This window comes from Eschrichtius robustus, chromosome 1, assembly GCF_028021215.1.
Source record: "Eschrichtius robustus isolate mEscRob2 chromosome 1, mEscRob2.pri, whole genome shotgun sequence".
Classification (NCBI taxonomy): Eukaryota; Metazoa; Chordata; class Mammalia; order Artiodactyla; family Eschrichtiidae; genus Eschrichtius; species Eschrichtius robustus.
In genome coordinates, this window is record NC_090824.1 from 174669556 (window position 1) to 174694532 (window position 24977).

The 24977-nt window shown below is 40.1% G+C and overlaps 1 protein-coding gene across 4 annotated transcripts in view; it reads right to left on the reverse strand.

The window, feature by feature from the left end:
- The window catches only part of LOC137774478 (dihydrodiol dehydrogenase 3), a 51747-nt gene that overhangs the window by 17826 nt on the left and 8944 nt on the right, over positions 1–24977 (reverse strand). The window contains exons 2-10 of one of the 4 annotated variants that reach the window (XM_068559581.1): positions 18873–18949; positions 15032–15069; positions 11354–11521; positions 10385–10501; positions 9148–9225; positions 8296–8418; positions 5619–5728; positions 4521–4686; positions 2074–2156 (exon numbers count right to left, since the gene is read on the reverse strand). In XM_068559581.1, the coding sequence (XP_068415682.1) occupies positions 2074–2156; positions 4521–4686; positions 5619–5728; positions 8296–8418; positions 9148–9225; positions 10385–10501; positions 11354–11521; positions 15032–15069; positions 18873–18949 (960 nt within the window). Of the gene's footprint in view, positions 1–2073; positions 2157–4520; positions 4687–5618; positions 5729–8295; positions 8419–9147; positions 9226–10291; positions 10295–10384; positions 10502–11353; positions 11522–13834; positions 13922–15031; positions 15070–18872; positions 18950–24977 lie in introns of those variants that run through there. The other 3 variants (XM_068559583.1, XM_068559582.1, XM_068559584.1) reach the window with 3 other exon arrangements.

Sequence of the window (24977 nt, forward strand, 5' to 3'; positions counted from 1 at the left end):
TACATATATGCAGGTTCGCGGTCCATATGTCAACTGCATCTTCATATCCAGTTCCCACATTCACATGCAGCATAAAAGCCACAGTGATATCTACCTTGGTTGGAATTACAATTTCTAAGAAGGTCTAAGAACTATAGATGAAATGCTAAGGTCACTTCAGCCCCAGGTGGAACATTTGGCCCTGGATGATGACAGTAATCACAGTAAGAATTTTGCTGATCTTTTTCACACATCCATCCAACACATAAACATGGAGCACCCCCCAAAATAGAGGCCGCTCTGTTAAAAAACTTCTAATCTCTTGAGATATCATGTACACATAAGTAACTATACCGATAAAAAGGGATTACTATTTTCTTAATTTATAATGTATTAAAACACTGGTTATCAAGGAATTAGTATTACTGCTGTTTTCCTTTTTTTCCATGTTTTTACTTTTCTTTCTAAGTTTGTCTTTTTCAATTCAATTCATTAAAGAGTGCATTCTGAGCAATTCCATGTGCCAGGAGCCATGCTGTTGACCTAAGTCCACAAATATGAGTAAGTCTAGATATTCACAGCCTAATAAGGAGAACACAGAAGTATACTTCAAAGATTTGAGTACAGAAAAGTAACTTTCCACCTTTTTTTCATTTATAATATCCTTTCTCAGAATCATGATATAGCTTTACAAACAAGAGAAAGAGTTTTGACATCTTTCATTTGAAACTAGATCTTTATCAATAATTTGTATTCCCTTCTCTCTAAATTCCCTTCCAAATTTCTCTGTTTGATTAGTCTTCTTTCTCTTCAGTCCTGATATCCTCCTGCTGTAATTGAACATGGAATTCTATGTTTGTGAATTAAGTCAAAGTCGAGGAGGTAGGGACTCCCCAGGGGGTGGACTCCTGATGGACAAAGGCAACACTGAGCTAAGTCTTAAATCAAGAAACCAGAGAGACCCACACGATCTTATCTGGATGTATCCTGCTAAGCAGTCACTCACTGGAGGGTCAGTTAAGTTCATGACCTAACTGTAATTCAGTTTGGTGAGATTACAAGGATGAGGAAATGGAGTTGTAATAGGGAAAAAGGTCCAATGAAGAGATAAATTTGGAAGAAATGGATGATATCTTGGGAAAGAAATGCACATTAGGGAGAAAAGCCACCAGACATTTAGGGGAGGGGGTGGAAGCATGCCCCACTGTGCCTTCACAGCACCGACGCACATTGGCCTTTATGGGCTCCTCCTCCATAAAAATATTAACATGACATTTTACAATTGTGTTAGGATAAAAATGAATGTATCCAGGCTGGATTCACTGTTACATAGTCATTACTAATACAAATCATTTTCCCCTGATTTAAAAAAAAATAAAGGTGAAACATTTTCCTAGGTCCCTAAAAGAATAGTGGGCTGTAGGCACTGTGCCTTCTGTATCTAATGGGTACGTCAGCCCTGAGAGGAAGTACACCAGGCACAGAGATGAGGGGCATAAAGTAGTGAATTCACCACAATGTGAACTTTGGTGATTTTACTTATGAGTTGTCCTGGGCCCTGCTAACATTTCTGTTAGGTCAGAGACTGAGCCCTGGAAGAAACCTCTGGTCTGAGGTCTACAGGAAGCCCTGGTTTACTCCTACACTGGAAATCAGGCCTGCCTTCCTGGTTAGGGAAGCTCAGTTTCTCTGCTGACCTGCATGCTACAGAAAACAATGTGTGTGGACCTCCTTCCCACCACCCCCATCCCACCCATCTAGGTCATCACAGAGCACCAAACTGAGCTCCCTGTGCTATACAGCAGGTTCCCACTAGCTGTCTATTTTACACATGGTAGTGTATATATGTCAATCGAAATCTCCCAATTCACCCCACCCCTCCACCCCCAACCCCCGTGTCCACAAGTCCGTTCTCTACGTCTGTCTCTCTACTCCTACCCTGCAAATAGGTTCATCTGTAAGGGGATATATGTATACATATAGCTGATTCACTTCTTTGTACAGCAGAAACTAACACAACGTTGTGAAGCAATTATACTCCAATAAAAAAAAAAAAAGAAAACAATGTGTCTGCAATATATACAAGTCACTTACAAGAGTAAATCATAATATCGTACATTACTGTTGAGGCCATCAATTGCTTTCATGTCTTCTGGAGTCAATTCAAAATTGAGAACCTGGAAGGAAGGGAAGAATCACATTAACCTCTCCCCCAAGGAGTTGGCCTCCCCCTGGGAACTGGAGGACTTTCCAGCTGGATGGACGCAAGAACAGAGTACAGGGAAGACTTGCCTGTCCTCAGCTTCCAAGTGAACCAGCCTGGGAACCCTTCTGTGGGGTTCTCCACCTCTCTTTCCCACTCCCTCTCCTTTTCTGCTCCATTTCACACACACACACACACACACACACACACACACACACACACACACTCACACAGCTTGCAAGGCATCAATCCCAAATCTTTCTAAGTGAATTACTTGTGACAGAAAACAAACAAACAAAAATCTTCTTTTTCCAAACAAAGGGGCAGTTGGACAACCTGGACAAAATACTCGTACTTGACCAAACATTACACTGATTTTTCCTTCCCAACACCCCTAAGTATGACACAGCTTTGAGCTTAAGCAAGTATTGGAAGGAGGACCCCCCCCCCTCCATGAAAACCTATCCGAGAAGCCCATATCAAACTTACTCATTCTCTATGAATAAATTGAACAAAAAAGATTATGTAAATGCCTTGTAAAGAAAGTTATGAAATGTATTTAAAATATTAAAGAACACCTAAATAATTAGAAATTCATATCATAGTCATGGAATAGAAATCTCAATCTTGAAAAGAAATCAGTTTTCTCTAAAGTGATCTAGTGTTTCAATGCAACATGAACCAAAGACTTAAAGATTTTTTCTTTTGTAGAAGTTGGTAAAGTGATACTAAATTTTATATAAAAGAACAGCTAGTCAAGAGCAGCCAAGACATCCTTAAAGAAGAAAAATATACCGTTCTTTAAAGCAAGACTTATTTTCCACCACAATAAGACAGTGCAGCAAAGTAAATAGCTAACTAGAAGAAAGAGGCCAGAAATGTACTTATGGACACTTGATACATGACAGAGTTGACAATGAAAATCTGTGGGAAAATATGGACATTTAGGTTTCTATTTAAGTATATGTATATATATCCATTTTCATGTCATATTAGAAAATCAGTTCCAGGTGTATTACAGGGCTAAATTTGAATGGAAAGACAAAAACAAATTTTCAGGGTAATATTTCCCTGCCCCTTGAATTGGCCTGACCTGTAACTTACACTGGACAATGAAATTTGCCAGAAAAAGTGGCGAATCAGTTCTGAGCCTAGACATGACAAGGATTTTTTTTTCCCACTCATTGCCTTGGTATCATACCATTGTGCTGAGATGAAGACCAGGTTAGTGGCCACAGTCTAGCCGACTATACATGAAAAACCGTATGGAGAAGAGGGCTGGCTCCTCTGACAACAGCCAAATCCACCTGCTAAAGCAGCACTGCCTAGCTGCTCTGCATTTGACTGCAAATACATGAGACGGCCCAGCCAAGGAGAGAACAGCTTATATGAGTGCAGGCTAATTGTCATACCACAGAATCATGAAATGCATAAATGATTTCTGCATTAAACCCTTTAATGGGGGGGAGTTTGCTGTACAGCTATGGCTAACAGTATAATAATCGTCTCATACATATAAATCAAAAGACAGACAACCTAATAAAAATGGACAAAATCTTGAACAGGAACTTCACAAAGGCAGAAACTCAGGGAGATTAGAAGTATGAAAATGAAACAACGTTACTATTCAGAGGAATGCAAAATAAAACCATGATGACATGGAGGTTGAAGATCACTGCTGTAATCTGTGTGCTCCCCAAATTCGTATGCTGGAAAACTCACTCCTACTGTAATGATATTAGAAAGTGGGACCTTGGAGTGGTGATTAGGTCATGATGGTGAAGGCTTCATGAATGAGATTTAAATAATATCATATATCATATAAGAGACTCTGAGAACTCCGTTGCCCCCCACTACATTAAGATACAAGGAGAAGCCTGTGACCTGGAAGAGGGCCCTCACGCCACCACACGGGCACCCTGATCTCAGACCTCCAGCTTTCAGAACAGTGAGAAACAAATTTCAGTTGTTTCTAAGCCACCCAATCTGTGGTATTTTGTTATAGCAGCCCAACTGTCTAGGAAAATCACAATTCAATTTCGTCAAATGAGAATAAAGAAAATAAGATATCACTTGCAGGGTGACAGAATAAATTGCAGATATAATGCTGGAACTAAAATCTCCATTTTCTGTCCAATCTTAATCCTATCCAGCCATGCCACCTCTCCTGTTGCCACAGTAGGAGGAGAAAACCATTAGGAATATACATAAGGCATACATGCACAACAAATAACAGGTAACTCATCTTGGCCCAAAGATAGTCCTGAGAGCTGGACAAAGAATGACCCTCGTGAAGGATATTATTTAGACCCCCTATGCCCACAGCCCCACTCATCACCTGCATGTTCTCTTTGATCCGCTTCTTATTGTAACTCTTGGCCAGGACCACAACCCCACGTTGCATCTGGTAGCGAAGGGCTATCAGCGCTGCGGTTTGCTTGTGCTTTTTTGCAATGGCACAAAGAACTGGGTCCTCCAAGAGAACTGGGTAGCTCGGGTTCACCCTGGAAGGAAATTCAGAAATGCTGACTATCTGAGACTGAGTATTCAGTTTGTTAGGAGGCTTCCCAAACAGACCAAGTAAAGTAGGTCCACTCTAGACCACTGCTTCTCAAAATGTGGTCCATGGACCAACAGCATCAGTATCACCTGGGACCTTGTTAGAAATGCAAATTCCATGGCTTAACTGCAGACAAACTGAATCAGAAACTCAATTGTGGCACCTGGCAATCTGTGTTTACAAAGCTCTCCAGGTCATTTGGATGCATGATTGAGTTGAGATCAATGCCTCCACAATCATGGTTTTTTTCTGTTTTACATCTCAGTGGCTGTTTTTAATTCTCCAATCACAGCCCCAAAGTAAGTACAAGAGCATGAAAGGAGCAAGAGAAGGAAAAGACTGGGATACTTTTTAGTTTAATTTTCTCCGGTATTGATAAAAATTGAGTAGTCTCAAAATGAGAACTATTCATTTCATCATTACTTACAGTGTGCAATACTTCTACAGATGTTTACAAGAATGGTTCAAATTGTAATTTTTTGGATCATGATAGACCTGGGAGTTATATGTTATTATCCTGATTTTATACATAAGGTAAGTGAAGCTTGGAGAGTCTATTACTAGTAATGTGTTCCTTAGGTAATAAATAAGTAAGTCATGATTTAAGCTTATGTCTTAGGTCTCAACCTGGGGATTATATATAGATTTTAATACAGACACATGTTATTGATCAATCTACAACAGGACACATATAATATAAGAAAATTGGCTGGGTGATGGGAATACAAAAGAGAAGGATTCCTTCCATCCCTCCCCTCTCTGCCCCAAGCAAGTTGAGAGTTATCTCCAGAGCACTGAGTACGGTATGACTAAAAATATTTCATCAAAAACTGAATTTTAGGTAAACTTTCCATTGTCTTCATTAGGGTTCATTACCAATCTTTTAATCGTTGGGATCCCAGAGCACCATAGGCAACAAGAACAATATCGTTTGACTTGCAGAAGTCCAACAGTTTGCTCTGATTGAGATAAGGATGACATTCCACCTGTAGAAGGCCAACATAGAAGAGTTTCAGATTATATGAAACGGTAATGTAAATATGACAGAGAAATGTTAGAAGTTAAAAAAATCTAAAGAAAAAAACTGTGTAACATTAAATTTAAACTGGAATTATCAACGTCAAGTAATGATTTTTTTAAAAAATACATTTTATATCTCTGTCCCTGAAAAGGTAAAAAATAATGACATTCCTGAGAACAAGCAACTCTAGGGACCAGATCTCAATTACTAAATACACTACCAGGAGACACGCCTAATTCCAGATCTGAGACAGGAAAACAACTGTTTGAGTCTTGGACATCAAATTTTGCAAAGAATTTGCTCCAAGACTCATGAAGAAATGTCTGAAGCACTAAAAGAACCAGTTTGATGGGGATCCCACTGGTGACATTTGGGTAGATTTGAGCATCAAAAGGAATAATGAATAAAAGCAAATGTAACACTGAGGGTAAATAAAAATCCCTGAGTCCCAAGTGATGAGAGAGAGAGAAAGAACAAAAATATTTGCCTCCACCGATGGTGATTATTACAATAAATCCTTTCTCAGAAACTGAGAATTAAGAGGAAGGAGTTAAGTTTTTACCCTGTCTTATAGGAATAAGGTATTTTATGCTGACTTAATGACAGAATTTTATTTTTGCAATAAAATGTCAGGTAAGAAGATCAAAAAGAGTATTTAAGTTGAAAATATTGAAAAACATCCCAATGAAATAACTAATTCAGGTGAAAGTCGTTGATGGATTCTCAACCATTATGTGAAAATTTGGGGAGAATCTAACTTCCCCAGATGACTAGGTAATTTCAACAGGGAAAATACACATTTCCAAACAAAAAATCTAGCTACCACTAGCTTTACCAGGAGAACAAAAGTACCATCATTCACAGTGGGACAACCTGTCATCATGTGCTTCCTACTGGAGTGCATTTGAAGGGCACAGCATGCAAAGGACGTGTTCTTGTCAAAAGGTTTAACCTTAAGGTAGTAAGGAGTTCAGATCTATCTACTCATTTACAGGAATTGAGAATAGAGAAACAAATTAACTAACATCACAAGATGATAGTCTGATAAATCTATTATATTTGTCAAAAACCTGTCTGGATATCATGGTTAAAAAAAATGATTGAGTGACCACCATGCTAGGTTAAAAGAGCTTGAGAAACATGTTTCAAAGTGACATGTGAATTACAATGAGATTCAAGTCAACAAAATATTACATACATAAATATATATACATATATATATATACATCTGGCAATGTGGCAAAACGTGAAGAATTTTGCATACAAGAGGGAAAATGGATGTTCTCTATCATACCCTTAACTTTGCTAATATCTGAAAATTTTCACAATGAATACTTGGAGGCAAAATTAATGCTAAAATCACATTAATTTTTAAACTTTTATAATTGAAAATGCTGATGCTGTATATAGATATATATAAATCTTGAATTTTACAAGCTACTTTTTCTGTAGAAGACTCTTACTCCTTGACTTAGGTTGTACTTGTGAACATTACATTATATGAAATACAACAGTCACAGAAAAACAAATATTAATATCTAAACTGGTCAAACTCATAGAATTAAAGAGTAGAGTGATGGTTGTCAGGGTCTGGGAGCAAGGAGAAATCGGAAGTTTCTAAACATGGGTGTGAAGTCTAGTACTCAAGATGAATAAATTCTAGAGATCTGCTGTATGGCGTTCTCCCTGCAGTTAACAATATTGTATTGCATTGTATTGTATAGTATTGTATACTTAAAATTTAAGAAGACGAATCTCTTATTAAGTTTTCTCACCACAAAAAAGTAAAAATACAACAAAAAATATACGAGCACAGGATCAAAGAGAGAAAAAATGTGTTTAAACATTTAATTTTAAGGTAGAAATCAATGGGAGAACCATACCAAGACCGAGTAAATCACAAGGTCTGCTCTAATTCCTGAGTGACTATTTCACCTACTGTTAGTATCACCATAAGACGTTAACTTCACCCACTAACCTGGATGACTTTCATAGTCTCCAGCAAATTTTTCTGTACTATGCTTCCTGTTGAAGATATCTAAAAGCAGAGACACTAAGACTAAGGACTCAGGCATCTGAACCCCACACAAACTCTTAAAACCTCAATGAGATCTCCTTTTCACTCTTTATTTGCTTCTCATTCTGTGTTTTCATGGCCTTCCTACCTGTACACAGTTCCCTCCAAGGCACTTTCACCATCCAATTTCTGGTCATCCTTTACAGCTCAGGGAAATGCCACCTTCCTCTAAGTTCTGGGTAACTATTCTAACCCTCCTTTATCTCCTTTACCTTCCCTAAATTCCTACCCACATTTTAGCAGGAAGCCCTCCCCATCTTTTCCACCAAGACTTTATCACACAGAGATACCATTCTGGGTTCTATTCACGCCCTTCCAGGCAGAGGCTCTGCTCTCTAGAATCTTCTGTCCCACAAAGGTAGGATGAATATGAGGGGAAGACAAATAGACATCTGGCTCTACTGCAGGAAGGAGGTTATGAAGAGCAGAAAGGAGAGGAAATGGAGGGTGCTCACCTGGTTGCAGACGGGCTTGTACTTGAGCCCCGGCTTGTTCAGGATCTTCTCCAGCTGTTTGCGGTTAAAGTTGGACACCCCGATGGACTTGGCCAATCCTGCATCCTTACACTCCTCCAGGGCCTGGGGAGGAAGGGGTGGTGAACATGATTTGCAATGGGCTATAGAGCAAGAATAAATGCTGAAAAATGCTAACACGGTCACCTGTCAAGAATTAGCACGGATTATCAAGAAGAAAAAAGGGGAAGAAGGTTGTGACACAAGAATAAGAATTACGGGACTTCCCTGGTGGCGCAGTGGTTAAGAATCCTCCTGCCAATGCAGGGGACATAGGTTTAAGCCCTGGTCCAGGAAGATCCCACATGCCGCGGAGCAACTAAGCCCGTGTGCCACAACTACTGAGCCTGTGCTCTACTGCGAGAGGCACAGAGCCTGCGAGCCACAACTACTGAAGCCCACGTGCCTAGAGCCCATGCTCTGCAACAAGAGAAGCCACCACAATGAGAAGCCTGCACACCGCAGTGAAGACCAAACTCAGCCATAAATAAATAAATAAATTTATTAAAAAATAATAATAAGAAGAATTACTGTCTCCTCCTTAGAAAAACCCAGAAGAAGATATATCACACTGAAGGAAAGAGATGCTATCTTCATTGTCCCAAATTCTTCTCCATTCCTCTCTGTGAACATTTCAGCAATGATTTCGTCCACACCACCCCAGCATAACAGCCCTTTAAAGTTCATGAACTGCTGAATCTGATGGTCCACAGCCCATTCTCACAGGTGGAAGAAATGAAGGGGGTTCCCCCTCTCCTGACTTCCTCTCCTGGGCTCTCTCCTCCACAGACTCACCTCCCACGTGCGACAGAGATCCACTGTGTCAAATATCATTTTTCCATTTTCATCTTTGGGAAAAAGTTCCTCCCCTGGCTGGAATAGGATAGAAGCAGTCATTTTAAAGATGTCACTAAATAATTTCCCCACACTTAACCAGGCTGCCAGGCACATCTAGGACCAGGACACTAAACATCCATGAGGTAGGTGTAGCAACATTCTAGATCTCTTACACTTACTATATGTTTTAATAAATAGAATTTTCCTAGGTCCCAAAGGGGACTCAGAGTGACTTATGCAAAGAATGGCAATAAGTTACATGGCTTTATTTCCAGAAAAAAAGTGCAATCTTGACTTAAGCCTGACAATCAGATTTCCTTTTCCCTCTGAACATCTGATAGCCCTAGGGCAGTCACATGAATCAGCAAGGCTCTTTTTAGGTTAATATGGAATGTGGAAGATCCAGACATGCTCTCAAATGTTAATGACCATGAGCCTTGAACTGATCAAGGTTAATTTGCCACTGAAGGAAAATGTTGAGGTAAAAATAAAGCAAACCAAGAGTACTACAAAGTTAAGGGATAGAAAAAAAAGGAGACATTTCTGAAGAGTACTGCAAATCCTTAAATCTATCCATGGCTGGGACTTCCCGTCTACATAGTCCAATAAACTCTTTTGCATAGGGTAGCTTGAGTAGATTTCTGTAACTTCAAATCAAGAGTTCTATATAATGCAGTTCTTAATGGCTAAGTGCAGTCTACAAAACTCATTGTGAAGACAGCCAATGGTGTAGGCAAGGTCTCCCAAGTCCCTATAAAGGCTGCTAGGTTTAGACCCACCCAGAGAGAGCACCACCAACTCCGGTCAATTTGAAAGGGTGAAAGAGGAGATAAACTTATCATGTTCAAGTGTAAGGCAGCTTCATTGCTCACCACTGCTGCACCAAACTGTGTGTTCATGAAATCCCCAAGAGGCTCGGGACCCTGTGTTGAACGCCTCTATTTTTATTTCCTCAAGTTTTTGAGGCAGAGGATGTGAGATTGTTGAACTCTTGTCTCTTGGAGGCATGGAAAGGAAATTAAGGATTCAAAGAAACCCAGTAAAAAGATAATCAGAAATTATGATTTTGGGACTTCTACTCTAGTGTAATCATCCCTACATCTTACTAAGAAAAATCTGAATTCAACCATCCATGCAAGTTGATAGATATTCTCACACAAGAAATAAAATAGATGTGATCACACAAATCGCAAACCTTCAGAGCCGTTGGCAAATGAATAATATAGAGATCAACATAATCCAGTTGAAGATTTTTCAGTGACTTTTCCAAGGCTGGTTGAACCAACTCTGGTCGAAGGAAAGTGGACCAAAGCTGCAGAGGTTAAAGAATGGGAGCTATGTTAAATTAATGCCTTAGGTAATTTTGTTTTTCTTCTTTCACCTAAAAATTAGACATTTTTCCTGATTAGAAACAGATGACCACAGAGGAAAACCACTCTGTTTCTTTTTCAGTTCCATTTTTGATCTAACCAACTGAAGTAAACTTTATTATTTGATTGATTTTATCATCAGTACATCATTCACAATAAAAAGAAATGATCCAAGAAATAAAGAGTATTATCAAATAATTACCATACTCATCATCTGAATTATGTTTGATAGAGTTTAAAAGCAGTTCACAAACTTAACCTAATTCTATCAAAGAATCAGTCCTCTCAGGAATTAGTATCTGTTTGTTTACATAACTGTAGGAAAAGTGCTTTGAACATATTAATATGAGCAGAACATAATTCAAGCCACTTTTGCTAGATCTTGTGTAATATACAAACTGCCTCTCCTATTGCTCTCTCTCATTGATGGACGTAAGAACTGAGATTTAGAATTTGAAGACATTTTAGAAAGTCCCCTAGATGATAAGGAAAGCTATAATCTGATCACAGTTCTGTCTGATTCATTAGCCCATATGAAATCACACAGCTCTGGTCTAGGCTCAGAGAAGTAAAGTGACTTTACCTTAAAATTAAAATTTGAACACAGCAATGATGAGAAAGCCATCATCACTCTCATTTTCTTTTTGGATACCAGATTTAATATACAAATATGTGTGAAAAAAGTTGTACCAATAAGCACAGTTCACCAAACAACTACTGGTCCTATTATATAATTGTCACCTGTGCACAATCACGTTGCACACATGTGCACACTCACACAACACACACAGCACCTTTGAAGTGTAGAATATGTCTTCTCTCTTCACAGTGCCATCTGCAATCTTGCTGCGAATGGCCTGTCCAACCTGCTCTTCATTTTGGTACAAATGAGCACAGTCAATATGGCGGAACCCAACATCAATAGCAAATTTGGTGACCTCCAGAGCTTCACTCTTAGGAACCTACATAAGCAACAAAGGTAGTAGTTGGATACCCACAGGATTAAGAGATTGCTAAGACGCAAGCTTTGATCTTCCCAAGAATCAACTTTTCTTCATGCCTTTGGTTAGTTCTGCATGTGTGGTGATGAACCCATAACAGTTTCCCTGAATGTTCCTGGTAAGTAATTAAAGTTGGACATCCAGGAAGTCCTTCAGTCCCAGGCAATCACTGGTTCATCACTGGCATCAGAGGTCCCCAAGACCACCTCCAGTTTCAGTGATTTGCTGGAGGAACTCATAAGACTGAGCATAAAGTTGTAGTCATGGATATGATTTATACAGTGAGATATTTTAAGCAAAGTCAACAAAGGTATAAGGTTCATGGTACAAAGCATCAAGAAACCAGGTGAACACTTCTAAGAGTCCTCTGTCTACCCGTGTAGCCACACAGAATACACCAAATAAAAACTGTATCTATTCAAGGTGTGCAAAGTGATGTTTTCATATAAGTATCTATTGTGAAATGATTTACCACAATCAAGCTAGTTAACAGATCCATCTCCTCACATAGCTAACTTTTGGGTGTGGTGAGAACACTTAAGATCTACTCTCTTAGCAAATCTCAAGAATATAACCCATTATTATTAACTATAGTCACCATGTTGTACATTAGGTCTCAAGAACTTATTCATCTTATAACTGAAGGTTTGTATCCTTTGACCAACATCTTTACATTTTTCCCAGCCATGTCCCCAGCTTCTGGTCACCATGCCTCTATGCTTCTATGAGTTTGATTTTTCTGCTTCTATGAGTTTGATTTTTTAAGATTCTACCCATAAAGATATCATGCAGTATTTGTCTTTCTATGTCTGGCTTATCTCACTTAGCTTAATGTTCTCTGGGTTCATCCATGTTGTTGCAAATGGCGGGATAACTTCTTTTATAAGGCTGAATAATATTCCGTTTCTGTGATTCAGAATCTTTTCTTTTTCAAGGAGGTAGATACTTGGTCTAACTGCCCTTTGTTGGGTCTAGTCCTGGTTTTCCTTAAATGCACGGGCATTCGGAGATGTACCCAGGAATTAACCAGTAAGCTTCAGGAATAGCCTGGACACTTCCCTCCCCTCATCCCACTTTACGCTGCAAATTAAACATGCCCTGGGGCTTCCCTCATGGCGCAGTGGTTAAGAATCCGCCTGCCAATGCAGGGGACACGGGTTGGAGCCCTGATCCGGGAAGTTCCCACATGCCGTGGAGCAACTAAGCCTATGTACCACAACTACTGAACCTGCGCTCTAGAGCCCGTGGGCCACAACTACTGAAGCCCACGTGCCACAACTACTGAAGCCTGCATGCCACAACTACTGCAGCCGGTGCGCCTAGACCCTGTGCTCTGCAACAAGAGAAGCCACCACTCGCCACGACTAGAGAAAGCCCACGTGAAGCAAAGAAGACCCAACGCAGCCAAAAATTAATTAATTTAAAATAAATAAATAAATAAACATGTCCTGTCTTCAATCTCCAAAGTGTCTCTGAATATTTCCTTCTGTTTTATAGATGAAAAAGGTGAGACTCAAAGTTTAAGGACCAGTTCTTTGTCATACAACTATATACTCCAAAGACAAGATGGACAGCAAACTTTCTAGCTTCCAGTCTAGAAAATTGTCCATTTTGCCCCTCTTACACCCAAGCACTGAAGATTATAGTTTAATAAAAAAATATATTACAAAAAAACAAGAATTGAAACCTTGCCCTATAAGACTGTAGCTTATCCCCTCAAGTGATATTATATATTCCATTAGAATAAGTTTCCAAGCAGAAACAGAAAAACAAGGCAAAACACAGGCGGAGCATTTCTCGCCTGGCACCTAGCAGGCACAACACAGCAGAAGAGCAATTCTCTCCCATTATTTTTCATTCACCTCATCTCAGGACCTTTTACCTCAAATACTTCTTTTCGGAAAGAGGAAAGAGTTCTTGAATGAATGAAGCATACAGAGAAACCACACCATTGCAATCACCCTCAGAGCAAAACAACTGACAGTCAGCATTCTTGATGGCTGAGTTTCACCTCTTCTGCCAAGCTGGGAAAGAGACGGAAACTGGAGGGAAACCCAGAAAAATCGGTAGGTGACCACAGCTTCAGACCCTGATGCTGAGGGAATACTGAATGCTTTCTCTCCTTTCATAGGGGATGGTTGTAGCCTGGTTAGTAGAACCAAGTGACCCTCCCAGAGTCGCACAAGAACTCAATGACTTGACAACCTAAGTCCGCTTCCACTCACGTTACATCCATTTTCTTTTCTAACCCTAACCCCAACCCACAACTGTTACCTCCTCAGGGGCATAGGTTCCAAATCCCAGAACGGGAACGAAGTGGCCATCATTAAGTTCCAGACACTGGCATTTGGGGTCCATTGCCTGTTGCTCCTCTGACTAAGCAGACTCTGATTTTTTCTTCTGCCCTCACAGGCTATGAATAACAGGAAGGTAACACCCCAACTGTACTGTCCAATGTTAGCAGAAATATTGCAGGAGGAGCATGATTAAATCAGTAGCCATGGAGTAAGGAATATTTGAAGGTAATTAACTTGTTTGGGGTTTTTTTCAGAATAATATTAAGTATCGTATAATGATAAATAAATCACTAATTGCTTGGAAATATTTTACCTCATATTTTTAATAAGTAAATTTACAATTCTGGATCCACTTACATTACTGTAAATTATTGCATGGGATTTGCTGAACAATTATTGACCATATGTTAAGACTAGAAACCTCCACATACCAATCTTTTTTGTTTTTCTAATTATGAAGCCCAATCTTGACCAAACATCAATTGAAACAATTAACTATATTACAGCACACACACACAAACACACACAATCACACAACTTAAAGGAGTGACTAATAAGCATTTTTCAAAATGTTAGCACTTAATAAAGAATGAAGACTTCAAATGAAAATAAATTTGCCTTTTGACATTTCCCACCAGCAAAATTATTTTGCTTACAGATGGGGGTGAAATCCTGAAAATGATACCAAAATCAGACATTCTAGCAAAGTGCTTACGGGAGGTTAATTATTAATAGTTTTTACTGTGTGCTGTATGCAAGCAGAATCTTTGTTCATACCTTTTACCTAGTTAGAGAACTTCTGAAAATTGTCATGATGTAAATGATACTTTATATAATTTATTATCTTGCTCAACATTATTCATAAAAGAACAACCTGTAAACAAGTTAAATTATAATAAAATTGGGAGGAGTTAGGGAAATCGTGAAACATTGATACAAGGGAATGTTGTGAAGCCAATTAAAATTTAACATGTAGATTAATGTCAGCTAAATTGTGAGGTAGGAAGTGCTGAATTCTCCCATGGAAACATAAGGAAAAAAACAGAAACTTGCCATAAAACCTCATAGGTGTTCTGGAAAACAGTCAAACAAAAACCTAGAGCAACAAAGTGAACACCCAATTAGGAAAAATCCGGAACAGAGTGGTAGGACATTTCATGGTGCTTTTACTCACCTGTACCCTCCTCCTGCCTGGTGCATTGCAGTCTTGATCTGTAAAGAACAGCAGCTCAGCTCCCAGTCACATCCCTTAGACCAGAATGATCATAGAAAACCTTATTTGCAATGTCACAACCTATTTGGGGGCTGTCTAAAGACTGGTGTCTGCTTCACCTAACCCTAAGCTTAGACTGAAGGGCAGCTGGAATGGTTCATTACAACTGCAGGGGGATTATATATGCACAGATGCCAGGGAAAAGGGATTAAGGGAGGAGACATAGCATAGACCACATAAAACCCTGAGTAGAACTGGGGTGTGGATTTGGGGGATAGTAAGGCATTCATGTATTCAGGAGAATCAAAAAGCTACACAGATACCAGGCAAAATGCAGAGTCAGAAAAGAACTGAGTAGCCCTTTAGCTTTCCTGCTGGGCTGATCCCAAGACTAGGAGCATACCAAGCTAATTAGTGAAGGACAGTCATGGCATGGAACAAATCTTCAATGAGTGGGTATTTTCTTGTTGTTCCAGGTGCCCAATTGTAAACACACACACAGAGACACATACACACACACACACACACACACACACACACACACACGGCATACGAGACAGAAAGGAAGGAAGGAAGGAAAGGAGGGAGGGAGAAAGAAAGAGGAAGGAAGGAAGAAGAAGGGAGGGAGGGAGAGAGAGAGAAAAAGATGGAAGGAAGGAAGGGAAGGAAGGAGGGAAGGAAGGAAAGAAGGAAGGAAGGAAGGAAGGAAGGAAGGAAGGAAGGAAGGAAGGAAGGAAAGAAAGAAAGAAAGAAAGAAAGAAAGAAAGAAAGAAAGAAAGAAAGAAAGAAAGAAAGAAAGAAAGAAAGAAAGAAAGAAAGAAAGAGGAAAACATGGTCCATGAAAGGAAGAAATTAAATTGGCAGAAACTGTTCCTGAACAATCACAGGTATTAAACTTAGTACACAATGAGTTTTAAAACCACTGTCTTGAAGAGGAGATCCAGGTGGCAGAGCAAGAGGATGCTGAACTCACCTCCCCCATGAGCACTTCAAGGTTACATCTACATATGGAGCGATTATCACTGAAAACACACTGGGGACCAGCAGGAAGGTTCTTACACAGCCAAGGCTGTAAAGAAACATCCACATAGAGTTGGGTGTGAAGGGAAGAAAAGCAATCAGATCAGGACTTGTGCCCCAAGGAGGGACACAGAAGAGGAGGGGGATTACAGGGATTTGGTCTCGGAGATCTTCCCTGGAGAGTGAGTGAGCAGTTCAAACCACATACTGGGCACCACAGCCCTGGGTATTGATTTGTAAATAAAATACAAACTCACACATTTGTAAAGGAAAATCATGAAGGAAAATGTACCAAACGTTCAATGTAATGGGCTAGTTACAGGTTATCTTTATTCTCTATCCTTTCCTTTTTTCCCCCAGATTTCTGTAATTTGCATGTGTATGACTTTAATGATCAGGAAAAACAAACATCCTTATCTTTTTCATGGAAATATAGCTGACTTACAATATTATATTATTTCAGATGTACAACAGAGTGATTTGTTATTTTTATAGATTATACTCCATATAAAGTTATTATAAAATATTGGGTATATTCCCCATTATTCTAGGTTGTAGGGTTTTCCCTTTCAGCACTTTAAATGCATCATGCCACACCCTTCTGCCTACATAGTTTCTACAGAAAAATCAGCTGATAGCCTGATAGGGTTTTCCTTGTATGTGAGTCGTTTTTCTCTTGCTGCTCAAACCTGTGTCCCTTGCATTGGCAGGCAGATTCTTAACCACTGTGCCACCAGGGAAATCCCCCCTTCTTTCTCTTTTATATCAACATTTAGATGTTGAGACCTCAAAGCAGTAAACATCTCTTTTCCCTCTGGAGCTGGATTGACCATCATGCAGAGCAGCCAGACCTAAATAGACCAAAGGACCTGGGATAATGAGTGTCTTTGTGGATCCAGTCCCTGATGATCAGGGGGACCACCAAGACTTGGTTCTGTATCTAAAATACAGTACGTGCCTGTGTGTGTGCGTGTGCGTGTATGTGTGTGTGTAAGGTAGAGGTCTAACTTCCTTCTTTTGCACGTTGATATGTAGTTTCCTCAGCATTGTTTGTTGAAAGGACTGCACTTTTCCCATAAATGATCTTGGCAACCTTGTCAAACAACATTAACTATATTTGAGTTTATTTTTGTATTCTGTTCTATTTCACTGGTCTTTATATCTGTCTTTATGCCATTACCCACACTATTTTGATGATAGTAGCTTTGTAGTAAGTTATGAAATCTGGAATTGTGAGAAACCCAAATCTGTTCTCTCTTTTTACTTTACTTTTTCTTTTCCAAGACTTGTTTCTTTCTTTTCAAGATTGCTTTGTCTATTCAGGGTCCCTCGAGATTCCGTATGAATTTTAGGGTGAGATTTTCTACTTCTGCAAAACAATGATGTTAGGCTATATATAAAGTTCAATGGAATGTGTAGATCACTTTGGTTCATATTGTCATCCTAATATTAAGTCTTTCATTCACGAACATCGTTGTCTTTCCAATATCTGTGTCTTTACTTTCTTCAAACAATTTTTAGTTATACATTTGTCAACTAAAAAATTATTCACAACCTAAAAGTTGAGAGTTATGTTTTAGTCAGCAGAAATTTTTAGGACTTCAAGCCCGGGAGACAGCATCTCAAGTAACCCTGAGAGAACTGTTCCAAGGAAGCAGGGGGAAGCCAGGTTATATAGAAGTTTTGCAACAAAGGGCAGGTAGTCTGAATATCAAAGATAATTGTTAATTAACAAAAACCAGATTATCTCAAATTAAGGAATTTAGCACTTTTCTATGTATGGGAAGATGCAAGAGTCTAGGCTCACTGAAATCACTCCTTTGCTATGCACCTCAGCTTCTGGGACCAGTATCCTGTGTTTTCACATCCTGAGTTTGCTCAGGGCTCACCTTACGGAGTGGCTGCAGTCTGATGACTGCTAGATGGCAGGTATTCTGTTTCCTCCCTGAGTTCCCTCAGGGCTCACCAGCTCACCATAGGCTGTGGCTGCAATCACTGATGACTGTGACTTCCTTTGTTTACTGATATGGCAGGCAATATTCCATTTATCACATTTCTTTTGCCTTTTTGGTTAAGTTATTTCTAAGTATTTTTTTTGTAATATTTTAAATGGAATTGCTTTTAAATTTTCTTCTCAGACGGTTCATCGTTAAGGTATAGAAATGTAACTGATTTTTCTGTGTTGATATTGTATCCTACACCTTTGCTGAAATTGTTTATTAGTCTAACGTTTTTTGTTTTATCTCTACGGATTTCTACACACATGATCATGTCATCTCAGAACAGAGGTAATTTTACTTATTTTGATGTAGAGTATTTCTTTTTTGTTTGTTTTCTTGTTTTAGCTGGAACTGCCAATTCTATGTTGACTAAGAGTGGCAAAAGCAGGTAAATTTTCATATTATTTATCTTAACAAGAAATGCTTTCCAGAATGAAGAAGGGGACAAGAGGAAGGGAGGGAGAGAAGAGGACATCTTGAGTTATAAGCAAGCATTCTCTTGTGCCACAAGTAAATAATTGCTTTTATTTCTCCTCACCCATTTGTAAAAGAGACGTGTCCCTGTAGAGAGAACAGCAAATATTTGCTCATCAGAGGTCTACCCTTTCTGACCCTCAGTTATCTAAATACATCTCTATAGGCGGTGCACCCCTTCCCCATGCCATTTTCGGGGTAATGTTTGCTACTTCTAGGAATGCCATTTATTATTTGCCTTTATCTCATCTGGTTTCCATGTCAAATGCAGACACACCTTATGGTAAGCCTTAAAAACATAACTGCACCAAGAGACCCTTGGTCTGTGGCCTCCCCTCCGCCTCCTGTGAAGCTGGACACCAGCCATGGAAACACTGGAAGAGAGCTGTAAGAAATAGAATGATTTTAAAAATAAAAGCCCTCATTTCGTGAGCTTCCTTCCATCCAGTGATACCAAAAGAGAGAAACTGCGAGGCTCAGAACCTGTGCAGGCAAAGCAGGGGATGTATTCTTAGCAGTCCTATTGTGCTGTATCAAACAGCTTTGTTCACTGTGAGTCAGCAACATTTTTGAAAGAGGGAGGTTGGAGTTAATGGTATAGAAACATTTTTGGATGATCACGCTTGGTGAACATGAATGCTCTAATGAGGATTACTGTAGAAGAGAAACGTCCTCGGGGAATGTGTCCATAGAAGCCTCTCTAAGCAATTTTAACATTTTATGTAAACATTACCTGTTGGTCAGATATAGTCTTCTTGTGTACTCCATGCAAATGGGACAGAACACTGGATTATGTAAGTGTAAGAATGTCCACTGAATGTGTAACTAGAGATGTTAAAACTTGCTCCTGGGGAAATGCAAAAATTCTGTAGCACTAACACGATTTGGGCCACTTTTACTAAACGTTGGGATTGGCAAAGGTGGGGCTGCAGAAAGTGTTGTAACTAGAATTCAGTTCAGCAAATATTTACAGAGTCTCTCCTACATGGAAAACACTGTTCCTAATTTTTTTTTTTTTTTTTTTAGGTCATGCACGTAAGAACAAGCTTAAGAGTTTTGAAATTTGCTTTTGTAGGACTATATCCTCAAATCTTGCCCTGGTTCTAAAATGACAACCTTCTTTGAAACAGGGACACAGGAGTAATTATTGCTGGATCTTGAAGCCCCTTGTCCAGAGGTAAACCTCCCAAACCATGACCTAGAAGACCAAGGATTACACATGGATTATGCCATGGAAAAATATCAGGAATTTGAGTGCATTTGACTCTGTTATCTGTTGCTTATAACACCCTTGGCCAAGGGAGCCCAACAGATTGAAAATCTGGCTTTTCTAACATGCAGACTTTGGGCTGGTCTAGGAGCCCGCCTTCTTAACCCAGATCTTCCTAAGAATCCACATCAGGGAATTTGTACTAGTTGCTGGGGGATCAGCCCCAAATAAAGACACTCCAACTTCAGACAATGGAACTGCCCCTTTGACACCAAAAATCTAGCTGATTTCAGCATCCTAAATTTGCTCCGCCCCCAGACCTTATACAATCCATGAACTGTGGAAAGAGCAGAGGCGCCCAGAGTCCAAAAAGCGTAATCAGGAGACACACTGAAGACTTGAGGAGACCCTGGTCTTTTGCTCCACCCCAAGAGCACCTATCCAGACTAAGAGCAGAGCCTGCAGGGCAGCTGCTTGCACCTATGGCCATCACTGTTCCTGGTTTTCAGGCCCAGGAAGGTTAGACCAATCGTGGAATGAGAGAAATAGTAATAGCAATAGCTATATTTATTGATATTTTTCATCAGTGTTATTGAGGTATACTTTACATATCATGAAATTCACTCATTCTAAATGTACAGTCCAATGATTCTTAGTAAATTTATAGAGTTTTGCAATCATCGCCACAATCCTGTTTCAGAACACTTCTAACACCCCCCAAAAGTTCCCCTGTGCCCATTGGAAGGCAATTATTGCTCCCAAACCCCAGTTCTAAGCAACCTCTAACCTCCTTTCTGTCTAAAGAGTTTTGCCTCTTCCACAAATTTCATATAAATGGAATCATACAATGTGTAGTCTTTTATCTTCTTTTTTCATTTACCAAAATATTTTTGAGACTCATCCGTGTTGCTGCATGTACCAATATGTTCCTTTTTATTGTTGAAAAGTCTTGGTCCAAAGTTTGAATACTTGGAACTAAAAAGCATCAATCTGATCCCATATTCCTCCAAGAGTTGTTCCTAGATAACCCCTTTCAGAATCTCAGGGTTGCCTGTTAAAAATCAGATTTGGGGGTTCTATCCCAAACCTCCTGCATCAGCATTATGCAGTGATGTATAGTGTATTACTGGGGTAACTGTATTATACACAATGTATCAATGGAGGTGAGACCAGGAATCCATATACTTAATAAGCACCTCCAGGTAATTGGTATAGATCCCAAAGCTTGACAAAACCACCATCTAACCAGGCTTTTACAGGAAATCTACTAAGATATTTGAATATACCTACTCTGAGAAGTTTCCTCTCCTGGCAAAACAACCACTGTTACTTTAGACATTCTTTATCCTAATGTTTAAAACGTTTATGATTCACATTGACTTTTTATAGGTTATGCTGCATTTCATTAGTTGCACATTCTTTCACATAAAATGAAATCAAGGTGCATCTTAAACTTGACAGTAGGTCATCATTTAACAGGCAGAGTTTTTTGTTTCTTAGGTAGCACATAAAGCAATAGTGCATCTTACAACTGTCAACATCTTAGATTTGAATAATGATGGTACTTGAGGCTGAGAACCACTAAACTCTGCAACATCCAGTTTTGCAGGGCACATATGGAAATATTATCGGTCGTGACTATAAATCCATCCTCATACATAAAAACACATATAAAAGTCTTCAGAGAAGATATAACACAAGAGCTCCCTGCTGAAAAGTGAAGAGACCTTAGGGTGGATTGAATGGTGGCCCCCAAAAGATATGCTCACCCTATAAATGAGATATTTGGGTAAAGGGTCTCTGCGGGTGTAATTACGTTAAGGATCTTGAAATGAGATCATCCTTCATTATCCAGGTGGGCCCCAAATCCAAGGATAAGTGTCCTTATAAGAGACAGAAAAGAGGAAGACATAGAGAGAAGAGGAGGCAGGGTGAAGATGGGGGCAGAGATGGGAGGGTTGCAGCCCCAAGCCCAGGAACCCCTGGAACCAGCAGAAGCTGGAAGAGGCAGGAAGGGGTCTCCCCTGGAGCCTGCAGAGGGAACGTGCCCTTCGTTCTCCACAGGTAAAGACAACAGGTATCTCCAAAACGTTGAGCTCCTCCAAGGATGTGAGTGGCTCTAAGTATTCCTCAGTGAGACACTGATCTATCCGTGCTCTACCTTGGATTCATGATCAGAATCCTTATTAGCAAATTCTTATGCCACAGCCAAAGGCAGAACTCAGAGCATCCTGTGAGGAAAAAAGAGTTTGAATAAATTGAAAATTTTCATCCTGAAATAAACCGAGATGTAATGTTGGCAATGAATCATTTTAAATATTTGAGGTTTTCTTATACGGTCCCCCAATCTGTTATTCATCCCCACTTGGGACAGGATCAGAAGAGCTTATTTCAGTCAGAAGGATTTCAGTTGGACTCCAGGAAAGTGATCCTGGCCCGCTTTGCAAAGAGAACTTCAGCGTCATCCCTCATAGGGTTGAAGGGTTGGTGGACACCACCCCCTCTGACTCACGTGCCCCTCTGGGAAGGTTAAGGGAGCCTCCTGTCAAGACAAATAATGACATTATGCAACCCTCATGCTCTGAGAGATAAAATGCATTCACTCTACCGTGATCTTCATCACCCTTATTTGCTGAAACAAAGCAAAATCAACTTCCAAGGTAGAGTCAAGCTGACATGGGCTTCTCAACACAGTTTAGCCAATGCTTCCCTCTCGTGTGTGGCCGTGACATTGCATGAGCCCAGGATTGTGACCACAGACAGAAAAGAGTTTGAGGAAAACCTAGAGATGAAACTCCCATCAACAAGCTTATTTCACAGACAAGGAAACCCAAAAGACCTGGGTTTCACGGCAGGTCCCTCAGCCATGGCTGGCAGAGGTGACGGGCCTGCGGGGTGCCCGTCTCCCAACTTTGCTGCCTCGTCAGGGCAAACCGTGCAACAAAGGGCTCCATTCAGGCAGCCCGGCTCCCGATGAGGCTTTTAGAAATTCCACAAACCGTAAAGAACAGTGCTCGTCCCCTAGGAATTTGTCATCAGAAACAGGGGAGAAGGTGATGACAAATCTCAAATAAAAAACAATCTGAAGCCATGCAAGTCCTTGTGGGAGAGGATTTGCCTATTAAACCAGCAAAACTGGAGAGTTAGCAGACACTAAGTTACCACCAAGTAAACTAAGGATTTCTAACTTCATCCTGGCAAGTTGGGTGGCTATTGAAGGATCTTCAGCAGAGGAGAATTATGAACTCTTGTCCAATTTAGGAAGGCCATTCTGGCTAAGCTGAAGGATGCTTGGAGACAAAAAGACCAGCAAGCCTTTGTTTGTGCGATACGGGGTATGCACGGTGAGGATTTAAAGACCCTCATTTTCTAGCTTAAAGAACTAAAGGGTCAACAGTACTATCAAGCGACATGGAGGACACAGGAGAGGAGCAAGAAGGTTTGTGAGGCCAAGGAATAATCATTTCCATTTTGGACATACTGAGTTTAAAGGCCCTTTAGCATATCCAGGTGGAAGTATCTACTAGGTTAATAAACAAGCAGGCCTGGAGCTCAGCGACAAAATGTAGATTTAGTTACAGATTTTGCACCAAGATCATAGCTGAGCCTTGGGGACAGGTGGGGCTGCCCGGGGGATCGTGATGGGAGAGCACCACCTTATAGGGTTGGAAAAATCCACAGGGGTCACGGAGTAAAGTCCGAGCTGTCAGGATAACAGCAGGGCCTCACATCACAGAAGAGAGGAAAGCAGTTCCAAGAAGACATGTTGTCAAATACTGTCAAATGCTGACCCCCAAAAAGTAACTCCAGACTGCCCACAACACATCAAGGGGCTACTGGTGAAAGCCATCAACGATCTTAGAACAACACAAGTTGCTCAAAGAAGAGAGGGAGGCCAAGACATGGAGAGAGGAAGAAGGAAGATAGGATGGTATCCCAATATGATAGGATCGTCCTATGTCCTTGTGGTCACTGTCACATTCTTCATGGAGGGAAAAGTAATTTTTCATCATATGAAATATTAGAGGTTCCAATGCCCTAAGTGGAAATTCAAATTAACAATAGGGTCTGAATCACAACCTGGCTCTCAGATTTGGGGGTGGGGTGACGTGTTTGGGAAAGAAGATCTCCGTGTCCCGTGTTAAATGATGAACACGTGACACAAATGAACAAATGAGCATCATGCTGATGAGGACAGAGTAAAACAAGCCTCCACTGTAAGAATGTAAATTAACATTTATCATTTCCTAGAACAATTTTGCAGTGCATTGGCATGTTTACATCATTCAATATAGTAATTCCAATTCTAGGATTTTTAGTTAAAGAAGTCTTCTATAATACAGAGAAAGCTTGATGTTTAGCTCAGGGCCATTTATATTAGGAAAAACAGAAATCAAACTAAATTTTTCATAGTAGAGGAATCATTAAGTTATGTTACATACGTAACTGGAATATTAGGCAACTATTAAGAATAATGTCAATGAAGGTTTTTAATAACTCAGAGACAATATGGACACGAAACTGACATTTGAGTTTGAACCCGTCTCAGCCTGGTGCGCTCAGGTGACCCTGTCACTGTGCACTCACCCCTACTCCTTCATCATCGTCATAAGGTGACAATGACAAGGCCAACAGTCCCACCTCTATCTTTGGCTCTGGATGGTGCTCACAGGACGGGAAGTGGAGGAGACAGTGAGCCACAGCAAAGCACCAAAATCAGTGCACTAGGGCAAAGCTGCAGCCACCTCTGGGATCAGAGGCCGTGTCAGGGCCAGCCCTGGCTTAATGTCGCTGTGGTGATGACTGTCTTCTTCATTTTGCCCCCTTCTCCCCTGTCGCTCCTGACCTTGCAACTCAGTCTAGAAAGAAAAACAGGTGCAATCAACTGAACGCTTCCGATGTGTCAGGTGACAAGGGATATTTTGTCAAAGGCTATTGGAAGCAGGCAGGTTTTAGGTGCGATCTACAAACACTTCCTGATTTTTTAAAATTTTTTTCTTGTAGTATAGTTGATTTACAATGTTGTGTTACTTTCAGGTGTACAGCACACTGATTAGGTTATATATCTGTTCTTTTTCAGATTCTTTTCCCTTACAGGTTATTACAAAATATTTAGTAGAGTTCCCTGTGCTATACAGGAGGACCTAGTCGGTTATCTATTTTATATATAATAGTGTGTATGTGTTACTCCCAACCTCCTAAC